Raw genomic sequence first — 19,325 nt, 5'->3', positions numbered from 1 at the left:
TCTCAGGGTCCACCATGCCAATCCATGTGGAACCCTTCTCCTCACCTGTGGACACCACCTGTGCAGCACCTAACCTTAATTTCCTCACAGGTGTGTCCCAACAAACCGACAGCAAGCCACAGTGACCACCGCCAGTGATCAGGGATGAGACCCAGGCCTTATGGTTCTCAGGGCTCTCAAACCCCTGTGGCATCAGAGGGTGGGGGGCAGTAGCCCCAGGTGCTTGGCACCCTTTGTCCACTCTCCCACCTGTCAGGTCAGGTCTAACATCCTGGCACTGACCCACCAGTCCCGGACCTGTATCCGGCGGCTGGACAGGACACTGGGGTGGGCTTACCCACACCAGGCCCTCCTCTTCCCTGGGGCTCTGTACCCTCCAACCTGGAGCGGTACCCCCTTCTAGAATAGTCAGGGCACCTGTGGCAGGTGTCCTGCACCATTCACCCACCAGTTCAGGGGTGCTATCCTGCAACTGGTATTCCAGGTCAGGGGGGATACCCCGGGCCTGGCCCTCAAACCTAGGCTCCAAAGCCTCCAGGTCAGACAACACCTGAACCTGGCATCCCCACCCAGGGACCAACCCCTGCGGTGGAACACTTGCCTGACACGCCAGGACTTCTGGGGACTTACATAGTACCCCCTTGAGGGTGACACACAACTCATGTGTCCAGTGACAGTCTGCCTGGCGCAGATCACCCGACCCCTGTCCACCTGACAGCGCGGGAGGATCCCCCAGGACAGAAGTGAGGTCACCATGGTCACTCACTGGGGACTCAGCCCTTCTGACTGGTCCCTGACCCACTGGTTCTCCCACTGGGGACTCCTTCCCCCTCTCACCCCTCAGTCTGGACTTCGGTACCCTCCCAAATGGAGCGGCACTGCCAGACACCAGAACTGATGGAGGCCTGGTTACAGGCACTCCCCGTTCAAAAGACACTAGGAGATCCTCCTCAAATGGCCTACTAGTACAGTCTAGGTCCCCAACCCGGTGTTCCCTTAAGGAACCCTCCAGGCCTTGAGACTGGGTGTCGGGCACCGTGAGACACACCGTCCCACACTCATTCCTTCTCCACTGAGACCGGACATGAGCCCCTACACCCCTCCCACTACACTGGGACCTAACTGGGCTACACTGAACCCCTTCCACCTCACAGGTCTGGAAGATATCTGAGCCACTCCTTTTGGGATCACTCCCCAATGCCTCCTCAGACTCTCTGGAATCCACCAAGAGGTCTGCCTCCAACGCAAGCTCTCTGGGATCAGAGAACTCACGCTCCACCGGGTGTTGGCATAGCTCTGGAAAACAGGGACTTAAAATATGCTCTCCAAGAAATGAATCACACAGCCCCCCACAGTTGTTAACCACGCTACCCTTTGCCTCACCCTCCAGTGCCTCACACAAGTACCCCACACCACTCTCCTGAGACTGGCAAGACAGTATCTGACTGCCTCTGTCACACAACCCACACTCTTCTGGCTGGTCTTCACACACACACACCAAGGTTTCTACCATGGGGGAACCCCTCTCCCTGTACCTCTCATCCAGAGTCAGTAGAGTGTCCCTCCCACCACTAGGAATATGGTCCCCTGTGCCAGTCCCCCAATCTACTTCAGGGACACAGCACTCCACTGGAACTACATCATAAACCTGAACCCCCTGGTGCATGTCGACCCCCTCCCTCAAGTCAGGCGCCATATCTCTGGGTGTTTGTACCTTTCTTTCCACACCAGATATCATAATCATGCTGCCACCATCTGAGCTGGACTCCACCTCCAACTCAGCAAAGCTCACCTCTTGAGCTACCCATGTTTCTTCTTCAGCTGAGACCCTCATGGCCTCACGCCTCTTGAGCTCCAACTCAAGCTTCCTCATTCTTAATTCATGGGCCAAGGTCAATTTCAATTCTTCCAGGGCACAGGCATTTTTGCTCTCCTCCGCCGCCCTTTCTTTTTCTTTTTCCATTTGCTTCAGCTCCATTTCAAGCCTCAACATTTCTAACTTATGATCTCTAGCCCTTTGGTTTTCCTCCAACTCTTCTGGGAGAAAACTTTCAGCTGAATGGTTGCTGCCAGCCCTTGAGGCTGCTCTGGACACAGGCAGATCCTGTGGCCTGAAACCATCCCTTAGTGCATCCTCATCCACTTCTGCATCATCTGTCTCCCCAGCCTCTTTGGTCTCCCACCAGGCCCTTAAGGCCTCCTGTAGCTCCTCCTTCTTGGAGCGGCGCTTCATGGGGCATCCAAAGTTCCTGCAGAACTGCTTGAGTTGACCTACTTTGTAATCACTTAACATTTCAATATCAAACTCCAGTTCTACAACATCACTTGCTGGTTTACTATTCTGAGACATGATGCTTGGATTCTTTCAGGGTTATGATCAAAAATAGAACCAACCAAAAAAACAGTAGTATGCGGTGGCGTAGTGGTCTGCACTCACTAGTGATGTACACCAATTACTGTGGGTCAAGTACAAATACAAGTTCAAATCCCACCGCTTGACCACCAATGTTAGAACTGGGGGTCTCTAGTTGGCAGAGGTAGGTACCACTGTCCAAATAGGGACCCTTGCTTCTAGTCAGGGCAAGGAGATAACCCTCTGAGATAACCCCTGCTCACCCTCTAGGTAGCTTGGCACGAGCAGTCTAGGCTAACCAGAGGCAATGCGTAAAGTATTTGTACCAACACTCACAGTAACACAGTGAAAACACCACAAACTGACTCCACAACAGTTTAGAAAAATAAAGGTATTTAATCTAAACTACACAAGACCAAAACGACAAAAATCCAACATACAAAGTTCAAGAATATGGTTTCAAAAAGAGTTCTTAAGGTTGCGTTAGAATTCTCTACGTTGTGATAGAATTCTCTACTGATGCGTGAAAAGTTCACAGTTGCGTCACGTTTACTCACAGTACCTTTTAGTTGCAACAAAGTTCCAAAAGCAGAAGCTGGTGCGGTGGAAAACAAGCGATGCGTTGCTCCTGAGACCCTGGGGAGGCGATGCGACAGCCCTGCTGCAGCAGCGGGCGTGTTGCGACGAATCCGGTCTGTATGGGGAGGAAGGCCACTTGTATGGATTCCGATGCGTAGGTTCCGTAGGAAGTCTGTTCTCGCAAAGGCACGATGCGACGATCTCGTAGGGGCTGCGACGATCTCCGGGGCGACGATGCGCGGTCCAGCGGTGATCCTTTCTCTCGCAGCTCCTTGATGCGTTGATTCTGCGACGATGCTCGCAGCGACGTGATGCGGTCCGCAAGCAAGCGGTGCGGCGTTCTCACCCAGCGACGACAGGCTCTGCGACGATACTCGCAGCGATGTTCGATTCTCCCGCACCGGTCTGGTGCGTCCCGCAAACGAAGGATGCGACGTCTCTGGCAGCGGCGTCAGGCGCTGCGACGATCTCGACCTCCGTAGCGGCGGGAAACCTCTCGCACTGTCGGGGATGCGCTCCGCAAGCGAGCGATGCGACACTTTTCAGTTTCAAAAGTCACTCAAGCTTAGTTTCAAGCTTCCCAGCACAGGTACAACTTCCAGAGGCCCCACAACTGGATCAAGCACTCTAGGAAGGACAGAACTCTCTCAGCAGAGTTCAGGGAAGCTGGGGGTGAAGTCCTTTTGTTCCTGGGACTTCAAAACAGGGAGCCAGCTCTTCTCAGGCCCTTGGAGATTCCTTCAAGACAGGGGACACAGCTCAGCAGCAAAGTCCTTCCCCTCTCCTTGGCAGCAAAGCAACAGGTCAGTCCAGCAGAGCAACAGCAGGACAATCTTCCTTCTTCAGTTTCAGCTTTCTCCTTGGCAGAGGTTCCTTCTTGATTTCCAGGATGATCTAATTTTCTGTTGTCAGGGGTCCTGTACTTATACCCCTAAAGTCTTTGTTCTCTCTGTGCATGTGGGCCCTGAGCCCGGTCTGAACCAGTTCGGGAGTTTCCTGAGTACTTTGTTTTGCTGGCTTCTGGCTTCCTTTCAGAGTGAGGGGCAGGGTCCTCAGCCGCCCAGCAGGGGGTTGGAGCCAGCATCGTGGAAGGCAGGCACAGCCCTATTCAGCCAAGGTGCTAACTCCTCCCACTACTCCAGTTGCAAATGCAGTCATTCAGCCTAGTGCTGACTCATCCAGGGGAATTCCCGCCTGGGGAATTTCCCAGCCCCTGTCACTCTCAAACCAGACAGTCAATACACAAACAGGCCCAGGCACACAGAAGGGTCAGACAAGAGAACAGCAACTTTCTAAAAGTGCTGTTCTCAAACACAGGATTTAAAAACAACCTTTCCTAAAAGATGTGTTATTAAATTCTGAGTTCAGGGATACTAGATACTTATGTCCTATCTTGTTCCTATGGGAAGAAATGCTGTTAACCACTGTAGCCAGAATCCCCCATGATAATCTATGGAGCAAGATAGCCTTACAATAGTGAAAAACGAAAATGGCTGTAATTCACTACCAGAACATGTTACCTGCACCAGTACATGTTCTACCTTTCACATACACTGCACCCTGCCCAGGGGGGTACCTTGGGCCTTCCTTAGGGGTGGCTGATGTGCACAAAAAGGGAAGGGTTAGGCCTGGTCAGTGGGGACACTGACCAGGAGGACATGGCAGTTCTAAACTGCACACAGGCACTGCAGTGTCAGGCCTGAGACATCATTTTAGGGCTACTCCTGTGGGTGGCACAATCAGTGCTGCAGGCCCACTAGTAGCATTTGTCATCACCAGCCCTGGCACACCCAGTGCACTTTACTAGGGACTTCGTGGTGATACAAATATGCCAATCATGTATATCCAATCAGAATAGCAATTTACATAGAGAGCATATGCACTTTAGCACTGATCAGCAGTGGTAAAGTGCGCAGAGTCCTATTGCCAACAGCCACGGGTCAGGAAAAATAAGGGAGGAAGAAGCAAAAAGTTTGAGGATGACCCTGCAAGAAGGGCCAGTTCCAACACCAACTAACTAGACAGGGCAACATTTTCCAGCTCAATGGTGGATTTATTTTGTTATCTCACTGTTCTTCACTAGGCCACGTGGGTGAATGTTATTACTTTTTGTTTTTGATCTTTCCCTGATCTGTAGGGCATACTGGGGACAAATCAGCGTAAGTGGGCAGGCCCAAGATGTACGCATGTTGCAGTATCATCTGTTTTTTCCACAATGTTCGTATTGACATGAGTTGTCCAGTTAGTTCTTTTTTTCCATTGTTCGTAATTATCCATACTCGTCTGTAGACCGTGATCATTACAGATTATATACAACACTGGTGCATGAAAACTAGACACTCATATGTTTGCTTGAATATACGAAACGTCATAGATATTCAACAAAATATGAAAATGCACAGGTGACAGAAAACCTGCCATGCAGTGAAAGCAGCCGACAGCAAAAGTCATATTAATTGGACACATGAGACTTTTTAGGACTTCCCTTGTAACCTTAGAACCCTCTTTGAGTATTTTAACAAGATTTGCAGGTAGGTGACCATTGCACAGGGTTTACACCAAGCTGAGAGCAAATTAGTCAAGTCAGGGCACAAGTTATTAAGGGGGCAGTAAAAATGGGATTTCCTATGGAGTGAAGTGTCAGCCATCATTACAGAGATGTCACTGTACGTCTGTAATGAGGTTATTATTACTCCTATCAATAGTTGACTGTGGTTTATTATAACTGTTATGCTCTCCTATGTTCCTAATACAGCGCTCCGTTGCTCTTGCAGCTTAGTTCTTTCTCTAGAAATATATGTGAAATTAATTCATTAATGACATTTCTTTGAGCTAGATGACTAGTCAAGTCCGAAATATTTGACACATAGAATAAAACAGTAGCCTATAAGCATCAATTTATATGGAGCATAATGATGGCATATATACATTTTTGCCCCAGTGGGCCAAGGCAGTTAGACACAATCAACAGTGCTCAATAGTAGATATGTATATACAGAGACTCACATATTTTCCATATTGGCTCCATTGCCCGCATTCGTCCTTCCAGTACCAGATCCACACGGTGGTAAGGACGTAATCACGTGGTTTGGTGACCGAGGACGTTGTGGAGAGCCGTCGAACATTCTTCAACGACGAGGTCATTTTTTGGAAATCAATGTTATGATGTTTTGAACTATACCATGGGAAAAGGAATATTATAAAATCAAAGGTAGATATACAAAGTACAGCAATGTGATGTGGAAGGACGGCTACTAACATGAAGACCAGGGTTCTTCCAGCTTTAGCTGTCTCACCAGCCTCATGTAATAAAGTAGGTAAAAATCCATGCATACACAGAGATAAGGGCTTTGGGTCAACCCTCTTCACCTATTGGTCTGACGAACTGTCATTAAGATTTTGCTTTTTTCTCCACAACAACCATTTTGGCATTATTAGGAAGCTGATTTCTCCATTTTCAGAATTGATATTCTGTTCACGACTCTTAATGCACTGTTCTGGCTTCACCAGGAAACCTCAATGCAGCCTCAGGTTTCATAACTTTGCTGTACACTGAGGGAGGAGAAGGCTCATGTATGACACTATATATTAACCTCTTCAAAAGTAAATTGTTCTACTGAGTTCTGATGAAAAGCTCATTATTAAATGGCAGGTCTGCTACTTTGCCCTTGGATCTGCAGATATCTGCATTACCAAACTATTTTATGGTATGTTTGCGGTTGTTTCCAAAAAGAGAAGATGCCCAATGGACAGATCCCCCCATGTGAACATGTGCGGGCCGGGCCCACCATTGATAAGTGGGAGACCCAGAGGAATAAATGCATAGACCCAAATGACTTCCCCCTATGTCCCTGGTTATAAAAGCCGCACAGACTTAAAAAAAAAATGTAATGGGAAAAAAACATTATTAGAAAGGTCTCATAATCAGTCACAAGGCCCTGAAAAAGCATACATTGAAATAACGTATAGGTCCTTGTCCCTTAGTACTAATGCTGAATTGCTGTTTACATAAGCTAGAGTTGTGTGCTATTACTGTGGCTCTACATTTGAATGTAAGTGTTATGTTAAAGTATGTTACTATACACATTATTAGATCGGTGCTATATGAATATCTGAGAAAAATTAAAAATGCATAAATAAGGAATACATATATTGTCTTTATATAATTGGTTAAACTCTAACTTGCTTTATATCATTGTGTTATCATTGAAGCAGGCGTGGTCTTTGCTGGTGTTCTAAAGTATAAGGACAATACATCCCCTATTTAAGGGGCCGATTATGATGGCGGACGGACCTGAGTCCGTCCGCCACCATAGAGTAGGAGGAACCGTCCGCAGGGGCTGCGGCGGTCCCTCTGTGCAGATTAGGATGTGACCGCCAGGGTGGCGGTCACATCCTCAATCTTTAACATTGCGGCGGGTGCAGCTGCACCCGCCGCAATGTTAAAAATGCATACATTGCATTTGTATGCAGCAAGCGGCAGGCACCGATTACTGCATACAAATGCAGGGGGGTACCATAGGTACCCCCCATGTGCACCCCCCACCCCTCCTTCACCCAGGGGGCCCTCAACGGGCCCCCGCAGTGAAGCTCCGTATGCTTTTCCACGGCGGAAAACCCGCCATGGAAAAGCATTTCTTTTCGGGCATCCTAATATGGCTGATGGTGTCTGAGAGACACCGTCACCATATTAGTGCTTTTCCGCCGTGGTTGTAAGCCAACCGCGGCGGAAAAGCTGCGGACGGAAACCAGGACCCACCAGCCATCCTAATGTGGCGGTGGGTCTTTGGTGGGTCCGCTGCGGTTTTTCCGTATCCTCCGGGCCGGCGGTGGCTTCCGCTGGCCCGGAGGATATGGAAAAACCGCTATCCTAATCAACCCCAAAGTGTGTATGTTTGTCATTTCTAGGCATTTCTAGGCGTAAAAGAGCCACAACGACAAATCACACTTTCGAGGCTGTTCACAAAGGTTGCATACACTTGTGAGTTATTTACATGCGTGATTTACTCTTACACGGATGAATAGCTTTACTACTTTTGGCTATTCACAAAATTCGAGTGTAAAGTTGCTTAAAGTGTAGACTTACATGCCTTCACCCCTCAAAAAGGGAGTGGGCTAAATGTTCAAGTGTAAGTTACTACTTTCAAAAACAGAAATAATAGTAAGTCCACAACCACACATGCCCAACCACTGATATTGCAACACCCTCCAGTACAAAATAAAGGAGGTAGGAAAATATCAATAAATAAAATGTATTGCAAACAAATCTGAAAATATTATATATTATTTAATTATAAAATATTTTAATACACTTTTTAAATTAAAAAATGAATGTAACATTACAATTTTGTTAAAATATGTTACAATTCTATACATCACTTTTACTAATGTTTGCTGCATAATATTTGCTTAGCAGGAATTATTTTTTAAATTTAAACTTCAAAAAAATAATGCCCATGTATTTGATTATGTGTATATTAATTTAAGATGTAATTCAAAATTAAGATAATAGTGCTGTGGCATTTCTTTCACTTTGTTCAACTTTTAAAATAAATATGTACATTTAAATATACCGTAATACTTGGAGCCGTGGCTTAGCCGGCTGCGAAATGGCTGCACTTTAAGTGGGCTCCGCGGGTCAAGCTCATCATCCGCCAGAATCCTGCAGACAGCAGCCCCGAAACCGCCTAGTTCCTGTATATCTGCACTCATCGTGGCCCGGGGCACTGCCTGTTACCATCTTCGTCCCCCTCGCTGCTTCTGGGCCAAGATCCGCTCCTGGGCCTGTTCCTCGAGGTCGGGTCCTACAGCTGTCGCCATTGGGCCTACCTGCCTCTGCACTGCTGCGACGCATCGCGCCTGGAGCGACAACCCTTGGTCTGCCCTACTTCGCTGCTGGGAGGTGCCGGTGAGTGCTGCAGCCGCCGGGGACTCTTGGCGGCGGGGCTGGGGGCTTGTGTGCCGTACCTCATGGCCCTTCGCTGATTATCCGTGCGGGCGCCGCTCGTCTGTGCTGCGCCGCATGCCGAGACTGCCTCTCCCCCACCTGGGCCGGGCAACGTGGGCGGCACACCTCCCTTGACCCCTCGGTGATGCCCGCCTCCTTGATCAGCGGCACCCGGCCGGATGCAGTCTTCCTAACCGGCCTCTCTTGCACGGCCGACGCGGCCCCTCTGCGGCCCGCCTCTCTTCCCTGACTTACTGTCTGCTCATGGGGGTCGTCCATCACCCCCAACGCTACTAACGCGATGGTCTGTGCGGTGCTCATCGTCTAAAGCAACATTGGATCCTGCTCCAGTCCTCTTCTTGGCCCAGCACTGACTACCACCGGATGCTGACGGGGGGCCCTGTACATAGCTGCTCCACCTGACTGGCCTCCTCAACCCCTCTCAGCGTACCATCCACCAGTTTGCGCATGCTGGGACCCACCTGCTGCCAGCACCCTGTTACCAGGGGTAAGTGCATTTGCTGTGGGGTTCGCCATGGCTGGGTTGAGGGCATTCGCGCCATACTGTGGGGCCCGCTGCTAACTGCTGGTACTGCCTCTGCTACTTTGCCCTCTTGCCCCGTGGTTCTGGCCCCGTGTGGGAGGCCGCATGCTCTCCATGTATCCCTGCTGCCCCATCCCCGCGGCTGCAACCCCTCTGCGAGTGCCTCACCTGGACTGACGTTGCTGCGATCGCCCCCTGCTGGGTGGCACAGAGCTCTGCCAGCAGTTCACTCCTTCAGGCCAAGCCTGCCAGCATGGAGATGCAATTCTCTGGACCACTCGCCTGACTGACCTAGCGGTCCCTGTTGGTGCCTTACATGGCGGGCAGCGGGCGGGTGTGCAGCCCAGCACCACCCACTGGCTCCCAGCACCTCACCTGGCATTGCCCTCCTGATTTGTTTCTTCTCAACCCGGGACGGCTCTCTCGCACCTTTGGGCACTGCCACTTCGCCATCCAGTTGTGTCCTTCTTCCACTCTCTTCACAGCTGGTGCCTGTCATGGGCAAGACTGACCCCAAGCAACCCAGGATCACATTTGACTAGTGCCGACAGACGTGTCAGGACGGCGCGGTCGCCGACGGGGGTGACTCAGCCACCACCGCAGAGATGGCCACCTCTCGGGAGGATGACATCAAGTCCATCAGGTTTGAGGTGAAGTCCACAGTCTGTGGCATAGCAGCCCAGCTGGAACAGTTGTCTTCACGCCTGGATGTGGTCAAGTCTCGAGTGGACTCGCACGACATTCGCTTGCTGCACGTTGAGTCGAGGGTATCTGATGTTGAAGACGCCGCCACCCAGAATCGACAAAAACTACTCCAAATGGACAAAATCTTGGACCTAATACGCACAAAAAACAAGGATTTGGAAGCGCGCTCCCGCAGGAGCAACCTCCGCATCACAGGTGTGCCCGAGTCCACCAACATCTCGCCGGATGGAGGACTTTGTGGAGCAACTTGTGCGTGAACTGTTTGGCGACGTGCTTTCTCCAGTCTTCATTGTGGAGAGAGCCCACTGCTCCCTCGGTCCTCGCCCATGCCCCGGATTGCCGGCTCGCCCGATTATCGCCAAAATCCTCAATTTCCGGGATGGTGACGCAATTTTCCGAGTGGCCAGGGAGAAAGGTGAGATCCGCCACCAGGGCAATTTCTTGTCGTTTTACCCCAAAATATACAGTAACTTGTTTGTTTGACCTCCGAGGCGGAAAGCCAGAGGACTGTATTTTGTTCTGTGATCTTTTAAAATTACGTTCTTTCACCTGCACTGCTTTTAAAAATCGATCTTACCTGAACTCAGTAGCGCCTGCCTAACGCGCCGAGCAGCCCTCCTGACTTCCCCTGATACAGCGGAACCTAGCGCTGACACAGGGAAAACACCCAAACCGCCATCGCGGCTCGAAGGCGTAGACACGCCCATTACGAGGCCACGCCCACTTGGAAAAGTACATAAACGCTGATTGAAAAGCGCCCTGCATTATTGTTTGTTTGACCTCTGAGGCAGAAAGCCGGAGGACTGTATTTTGTTCTGTGATCTTTTAAAATTACGTTCTTTCACCTGCACTGCTTTTAAAAATCGATCTTACCTGAACTCAGTAGCGCCTGCCTAACGCGCCGAGCAGCCCTCCTGACTTCCCCTGATACAGCGGAACCTAGCGCTGACACAGGGAAAACACCCAAACCGCCATCGCGGCTCGACGGCGTAGACACGCCCATTACGAGGCCACGCCCACTTGGAAAAGTACATAAACGCTGATTGAAAAGCGCCCTGCATTATTGTTTGTTTGACCTCTGAGGCGGAAAGCCGGAGGACTGTATTTTGTTCTGTGATCTTTTAAAATTACGTTCTTTCACCTGCACTGCTTTTAAAAATCGATCTTACCTGAACTCAGTAGCGCCTGCCTAACGTGCCGAGCAGCCCTCCTGACTTCCCCTGATACAGCGGAACCTAGCGCTGACACAGGGAAAACACCCAAACCGCCATCGCGGCTCGAAGGCGCAGACACGCCCATTACGAGGCCACGCCCACTTGGAAAAGTACATAAACGCTGATTGAAAAGCGCCCTGCATTATTGTTTGTTTGACCTCTGAGGCGGAAAGCCGGAGGACTGTATTTTGTTCTGTGATCTTTTAAAATTACGTTCTTTCACCTGCACTGCTTTTAAAAATCGATCTTACCTGAACTCAGTAGCGCCTGCCTAACGCGCCGAGCAGCCCTCCTGACTTCCCCTGATACAGCGGAACCTAGCGCTGACACAGGGAAAACACCCAAACCGCCATCGCGGCTCGAAGGCGTAGACACGCCCATTACGAGGACACGCCCACCCCCCACGCCACAAAATGTGTCGGCCATACCAGCGCAGCGGACGAGCGCAGCGGGAGCGCCGTTTGCGCGCCAAAGGCGCGCCTAAGGCAAGCCCGTCTGCGCCCGTCCGCGCACGGCCGGGCCCAGGGCCAGAACCCCTGCCGGACCAAGCTTCCCCTAAGGTAAGCTATTCGCGCCGGGACCTCCTCAGTCTCAGACCCATTATTGACACCGCCTGCAACTATGTTCATGATCTTGACGGGCCAGTTACCAGCTGCACACGCTGCCGCCCAGCTCAGCTCAAACTTCCCAGCCGACCCACCATGCCCTCAGCTCTTAAATTGGCCACCTTGAACTGTCGCTCACTCCCTAGGCATGCACTGCTAATTAATCATCTAATAGAAGACCACGAGCTCGACATTCTGTTCCTCTCGGAAACGTGGCTTACTGATCATTCCGATTCAGACGTTGTTCTAGCTATTCCCCCGGGCTTCCTTATTCAGTCCCAACCTCGTCCATCTGGTAGAGGAGGAGGCTTGGCCATCATCCACCGGGACTATCTCTCCTGTAGAACCAACGACGCGAATATCCTGGATTCCGAAAGCCTTCATTTCACCATCCAGTTAGCACCGACTAACTCACTGTCAGGCCTCCTAGTTTATCGCCCCCCTGGCCATTCGGGCCCTTTTTCCAGCGCTCTCCTGGATGTTATAGCTTCTCAGGCCCACTCCACTACCAACTTCTCGATACTAGGGGACCTTAACATTCATTTCGACGACCCCCTAGACACAGGGGCAGCCGACTTGATTGCTGAACTGGCGGCCTACGGTCTCCACCTCTCAAATTCCGGAGCCACACACACTAAAGGTCATTTGCTTGACACGGTGTTCACCAACATCCCTACCCTTCAAGCCAAAGAGTCCCTCACCCTCCCATGGACGGACCACTTCATGGTCCCTCTCCGCCTACCAGGAGCCTTCAAGAAACTCCACAAACCCACCACCTATACCAGGGACAGGGCATGGTCCAGACTCTCCACAGAGGATTGGACCAGAACCCTGAACTCTGCTACCCCTACCTCCTCGGAAGACCCGGTCACCGCAGACAGTAAATTCAGGGAGTGGATCGCCACGTCATTGGACTCCATCCTCCCTATAAAAACCCGTGAGGATAAAAACGGGAAACTAGGATCTGCCCCATGGTACACCCCGGAACTCCGGACTCTCCGCAAAAACTGCAAAAAAGCAGAGCGGCTATGGAGGAAAGACTGGCAGCACGCCAGCAAGGAAGCCTATCAGAGGTCGGTGAGAATCTATAAATCAACCCTGAAGCTCACCAAAGCCTCTCACTATGATACGAGAATAAAAAACTCCACCAACTCGGCAAGGGAATCCTTTCTCATTGCCAAAGAGCTATTGAAAATACCAGCTTCACCCTCCTCCAATAAAACCCCGGCAGACAGAAGTAACGAACTGGCTACCTACTTTAACGCTAAAATCGCCCGCATTCTAGTTTCCCTCCCCCCTCCCTGCCTGCCGAACCACATGGACAATGAGGCATCCACCAACCGCACAGGAAGCAGCTTGCTTCCTCAGCTGACTGCTTTTAGGGCAGTAACACGGAACGAGGTTGACACAACCATGGCATAAATGAAAAGCGGTTCCCCTTTGGATCCCGCCCCCATCAGATTCCTTAAAACAGTAGCCCCTGTCATCGTGCCCACGATCACGGAGCTCATAAACATCTCGCTCTCTCAAGGCTCGGTCCCCCCCCGCTGGAAGAGTGCAGTAGTTAAGGCACTCCTAAAAAAAAACCAGCTGGACCCGGCCGACATGGCGAACTACCGGCCAATTTCACTCCTCCCTTGCATCAGCAAAATGGCCGAGAAACTGGTCAATGGGCAACTGTCACAGTTTCTAGAAGCAAATAACCTCTTACGGCAGTCCCAAACTGGGTTTCGCCCGGGCCATGGCACAGACACCGCCCTTCTCGCCGTCATCGAGGAGGCAAGGTGCATTCTGGATTCAGGAGGGTCAGTGGCAGTGATCCTCCTGTCTCAGCGCAGCCTTCAACACAGTTAACCATCGTGTCTTACTCCATCGGCTGGCTGCGGCAGGGATCGCAGGTTCGGCGCTCACGTGGATAGAATCCTTCCTCTCAGGGCGCTCGTTCCAGGTATGGGACGGCAACTTCCACTCTGCCACCCTCCCCTTCACGAGCGGGGTCCCCCAGGGGTCATCACTAAGCCCCACTCTATTTAATGCTTACATGGCCCCTCTCGAAGACGTGGTCACCCCCTTCGGGATCAAAATAGTGAGCTACGCGGACGACACGCAACTGGTCGTCTCACTCTCCCAACTGGACAACTATCCGGACAATTTGCCGAACTGCCTCAAGGAAATTCACAACTGGATGTGCGAGTCATCGCTTAAACTAAACGGGTCAAAGACTGAAGTCATGCTTCTGGGCAAGCAATGGACCACCATCCCCCCATCGGTCTGGCCAGACGTGTTCGGGGAAATTCCCACCCCGAAACAAGAAATTAAGACCTTGGGAGTCTGGCTAGAACCCGAGCTGTCGATGAAAACCCAAGCATCCAAAACAGCAGGTACCTGCTTTGGTCTCATGCTCCCACTACTTCCGCCCCTATCCAGGAAACTCCTGGTCCAAGGTCTGATCCTTGCGCGGCTGGACTACAGCAACATGGTATATCTGGGAGCTCCAGAAGCTACCATGGCTAAACTCCAGCGCACGCAGAACGCAGCCGCCTGGTTACTTATGAACCTCCCTTCCAGAGTATCAGCCAAACCAGCAATTAAGGCCCTCCACTGGCTTCCAATACGTCAAAGGGTCGAATTTAAGGCCCTGTGCACTGCACACAAACTGCTTAATGGTCTTGGCCCTGCTATTCTGAGAGACCTGGTTACCCCTTACAAGGCCCCCAGGTCCCTTCGCTCGGATAATGAGCGTCTGGCCAACGTCCCCAGATACGGGAAGACACGTACCCGCGGCCGACGCTTTTCTGTTAAAGCATCCTCCGGGTGGAATTCACTTCCCCGCCCCCTGCGGCTGGAACCCAGTCATCTGATTTTCAGGAAAAAAACTGAAAACGCTGCTATTCCCAAAATAAAGTCCCCTCTTTTTTCCCCTCTGGTCTCCACAAATGTTATAGCGCGGGGAGGCCTCCGGGTCACCAGGCGCTCTACAAATCGCTAAATAATAATAATAATAATAACTAGCAGCCCGCCCTGGCGTTGCCCGGGGCAGAAGGGGGCTGGGGGCAGCATCGCAGCAGGAGTGGCACAGCAGAGCGGCTGTTTTGTTGGTCCTGGCCTCTTCTGCCCACGCTTTGTTTTCCCCGCCGTCCCGACTTTGAAGAAAATGCTTTTTGAACACTCAGTGTTTATGGCCCCCGCCCGTCCCTCGGTGCGCACCCGCGGATGCTTCTCTTACCTCTTCCTCCGCTCCTCCCCGCGCTGCTGATTTTACCGCTCCACTGCTCCTCCGCTTCTCGCCGCTCCGCAGCTCCTCCCCGCGCTCATGTCCACCGCTGTTCCTCGGGCTCCTGTACGCCGCTCCTCCCTGCGCTGCTGATGTCAGCACGCACGTCGCGGCCGGCGCTACTTCCAAGGGACTACTTTTTTTTAATCGTACATTTTTTAAATAAGGTATATATTTTTTTTTATATAGCCTATGTCCTTCTGCTTGTCCTGACGTTTTCAAACATGTATTGGGTGTTTGGATTGGTGGTGTAGTTTTCGAGTTTACCTGGCTCAAAGGTCACAGTTCTCTCTTTATAATAGTAGTATAGATACTTAACATAAAAATATGTTTACTCATTTTATATAAAGTTTAATAAACTTTTTAATTTTCCCCAATACTTTACCATTGGGTGAATAATTAAATTAGATAGTAAATATGTTTTATTTTTAGATTTTTGTAAACATTAAATTATATTTATTTATAGTTTTATCGATTTAAATATTTAAATTTAACTTTATTTCATATGGGGTTTTATGTTAAGTCCCTACCTCCATTATTTTCTATGGAAGGGTTGCACCGTACTAATGATTGCATTTACTCTAGCAGTGAGCTGGAGTAACTTCCTACTGTTTTTCTTGGGTGTAGTAGCTTTAGAAGTGCAATTTGTGAAAAGTAATGGACTTACTCCTACTCCTCCCTTAACCTCTCCTATTTAGTAAGTATGCCCCTTCTCCAGCCACAGACCTGGTACCGCCTACGTTTATCACTTAGTGCCCGATTACAACTTTTTGTGGTGCGCCAAGAGTCGCCGCAGTGTGCCCCCTAGATTACAACTTAAAAGTGGTCTGGCGAGCGGGCAGAATGGCGGTTCCCACTGTGGTGCCTCTTTCAAAGGCGGCGGTGCCTTTCAAAAAGGCACCTCAATGGGAACACCAGTCAAGGTTCCTGCATGGCATGGACACGAAAGATCATCCCGTGCAGGGACTGGGATGCATGCATACAGGGGGCACATGTTAGGCTCCTCTGTGTGCATTCACATGGGGTGGAGGCACACAGGGCCCTGTAGGGCCCCCTTTGTTTCCTCTCTGCCACGGTTTTCATGGTGGTGGAACCCCCATTAAAACTGTGGTGGAGAGGATACTCATAATATGCTTGGTGGAACCACGGCATACCACCAAGCATATTGCGGGCTCAGGAGCCCCGTACCCTCTCAAGGGAAGGGCGGCCCTATCACCCTAATCAATGGGGCAGTCACGCCGCCGGTGCAGCGGTGCCTGGACCGCCACCGGCATGCATCCATGAGTCTGGCTGTCCTCAGACCACCAGTCTCGTAATTGGGCCCTAAGTAGTAAGCTTACAAGTGGGTGGCTCTCCCCATAGAAAAGACATGCGATGTGGAGGTGAAGATATTTTCACTGATGTCATGGTTGTATCACCAGATGTTTCGGTGGGTATTATACAAGTAAAATATTTAGTTGGGGCATTAAATGATATACAACTTGCACTCATAAGATGCAAGGTTCCTGGGAAAAATGTTGAACCTGAGCATCAATAAAGATGAAAACGGGGGCGTGGCAGGCAGCCGATTAAGATGGCTGCTGCCTCGTGTAGCTCCAGACCTCTGTGGGCATAAACATAAATCCGACATGTTTATCCATCTTCCCACCCAGCGATACCCACCTGCGGGAGCACCGGAACCCCTCGCGCATCCATCTAGCTGACCGCCTTGCTCATAGCGGCCGTCCCGGCGTGTATCTGCCGCGATCTGCAAGTTGTGGCCCTGAGGCACGTCACGACCGGGGACTAAAGTAGGTGCTGTGCCCGGCAACGACATCCGACGTCACAGGCTCGAGGGCGCTCAGTGGTGGAGTACGCCCCGGGCTGCTTCCACATCTGCTGAGGCCCCTGGACTTCCATCAGCAATTCCAGCAGAGTGACGGGACCGCCGAGGAGTCACACTCGGGGGCCCACCTGACTTCTACACCAGCGGCCAGGGAGAGACAGCCATCATCAACGTCCACGCCTAGGTGGGGGCTCAGGATCGAGTGCTGGAGCACAGACACAGGGGCTTCCTGCGGCGCCTACACAATAGACATTTCGGCGAAACTCTGGCCTGCATGCCATAACACACCAAGAGACGCCCTGCACGCGGTGTGTCAGCTGCCGCCGCGATTGACCACTGCGTGGCGGCATGACTCTCCTGCATGCCAGAATTCTAAAAGGGCCCACTCAGCAGCAGGATGCAACGGGGCCCAGGAGACACAACTAGGCCAGCTACAAAGGATTGTGTGCCAGTACTGGAGTTACACGTCTGCGGAGGTTTCCGCAATCCACCACTTCGAGGCCGAGGTGGCCCCATCCTCGCCAGTCACGGCCCATGAACAGTCCCCCTCCCGGGCTCCTGAGTGCGTAGATTACAGTTCACACTGCGAGTGCAGCTTTCCAAACCCCGTGCCTGACCCAAATTTCCTCAAGCTGCAGCGCCATAATAAATTCCACAGTGACACACACTGGTCGGCAGAAAACCCGACAGGTTGCGTGCACCACGTGGCAGCACAGGCAGGCGGCGGTGAGTACTACCCTCGGGTGGCCAGCGACCACAGGTTGAAGCTGCAGAATGGGGCAAGATGAGGGGCAGGGGCCAACGAGTGACCCAACAAAAAAAACCTGCTTTCTCCAAAACAGACAAAGACATGCACAACCGTAACTGAAGCGGCGTCAACTAAAGGAATCACACCAGGGAAAGTGATCACGCTACAGGACATTATGACCACCCTCAATAATGTTCATACTTCTCTGGAGTCCCGCATAGATACCGTGAGCACTGAACTCTCCCTTATCCGTGGTGACTTCAGAAACCTCAGCTCCCGGTTGATGGAGGTAAAATCAACAACAGCCACCTTAAGTACAGACACAGCTTTCCTGAAAAAACTATTGAAACAGCTGGAAACAGACAACAGGACCATGGCAGCGAAGCTCGACGACTACAAATGTCGCTCCCGACGTGATAACGTGCACATCGTGGGAGTGCCGGAGGGAACGGGGTGTCTTGCCATGGACCTCTTTGTGGAGAACCTGATTAGGAACCACGTGCAACCCAGGGGACTCTCCAATTACCTTTTGTTCGAACGCCCCCTGGGGTCCGTGGAGGCAGACCCCGGCCGGGGGCGCCCCCACGATCTATATAAGCACGCATTTTTAATTTCCGTGACAGGGACCTCATCCTCCAGCTCGCAAGAGCCGGCCCCCACATCCGCTATCAACAAAGCGTGATATCTTTCTTCCCAGATTACACAGCGGCTGAGGCCAAACAGCAGCGGAGTTTCATAGCAGTGAAGCAGGAACTCAGGAACCATGAGCTCAAATAATCTATGCTGTTTCCTGCAAAAGTGAGAGTGGAGGCGGATGGGAATACATGGTTCTTTGCCACACCGGAGGAAGCCCAGGTCTGGCTGGATGGGTGGCGTCAGGTCCAACACTGTGGTAAGCCCGGACGCAACGCCGCTCGCGACACAGCAAAATCACATTCACTGGACCAGATGGCTAGCTCGCCAGAGTCAGGGACTCTGCCTGAAGAGGACTAAAAGGGACAAACTGGACACTCTCTGAAGGAGACATTAGCGCACAGGAACATGTTTTGTACTCCGGATGGCAGCGACAATTGAAGACGTACGATGCTGAGGCCCTAAAGACTACGAGGAGGGAACTTCTAGCCCCTCCGCTGACCCACTAAGACAGAAACCTATACAGGGTCAATCGGTTAGCGGTCTCCGAGGGACTCTGTCGGACAAGGGGTTTCTGACATCTCATTATATTTATTTGAATAAAGCTGGGAGGGTATCTCTGTCCTCGAGAAAGCCCCCGAGGAGACAACACGGGAGCTCTCTCCCCCTACTAAAGCTATGATGCCCCACATGCAGCACCTCCCAATTGTATCCTGGAATGTTAATGGTCTTCAAGATAAGCTTAAAAGAGGACTAGTTCCACAATACTTAAAGTGTAAGGCGCCAGCAGTGACTATTGCAGGAGATCCACGTAACAGGGACAGTTTGCAAAGCCCTAGATAGGTGGGGTTTTAAACTTGCGGTGCACTCGGAGTTTACGTCTGGTTCGCGTGGATTG

General features: G+C 51.2%; 1 protein-coding gene across 11 annotated transcripts in view; it reads right to left on the bottom strand.

Annotated features, from left to right (window-relative positions):
* The window catches only part of LOC144807664 (protein mono-ADP-ribosyltransferase PARP12-like), a 393,804-nt gene that overhangs the window by 72,094 nt on the left and 302,385 nt on the right, over positions 1-19,325 (bottom strand). For all 11 annotated transcript variants that reach the window (XR_013606379.1, XR_013606384.1, XM_078673300.1 and 8 more), the window contains one exon: positions 5,939-6,107. Coding sequence is in view for 9 of the 11 variants with exons in the window: in XM_078673300.1 (XP_078529426.1) it covers positions 5,939-6,107 (169 nt within the window). In the remaining 2 variants the exon portion in view is untranslated. The remainder of the gene's footprint in view (positions 1-5,938; positions 6,108-19,325) is intronic.

Source organism: Lissotriton helveticus, chromosome 1_1 (assembly GCF_964261635.1).
Source record: "Lissotriton helveticus chromosome 1_1, aLisHel1.1, whole genome shotgun sequence".
In the NCBI taxonomy this organism is placed as follows: domain Eukaryota; kingdom Metazoa; phylum Chordata; class Amphibia; order Caudata; family Salamandridae; genus Lissotriton; species Lissotriton helveticus.
The sequence above is the reverse complement of the archived record's forward strand: the minus strand, read 5'-3'. Positions and strand labels throughout refer to the sequence as shown.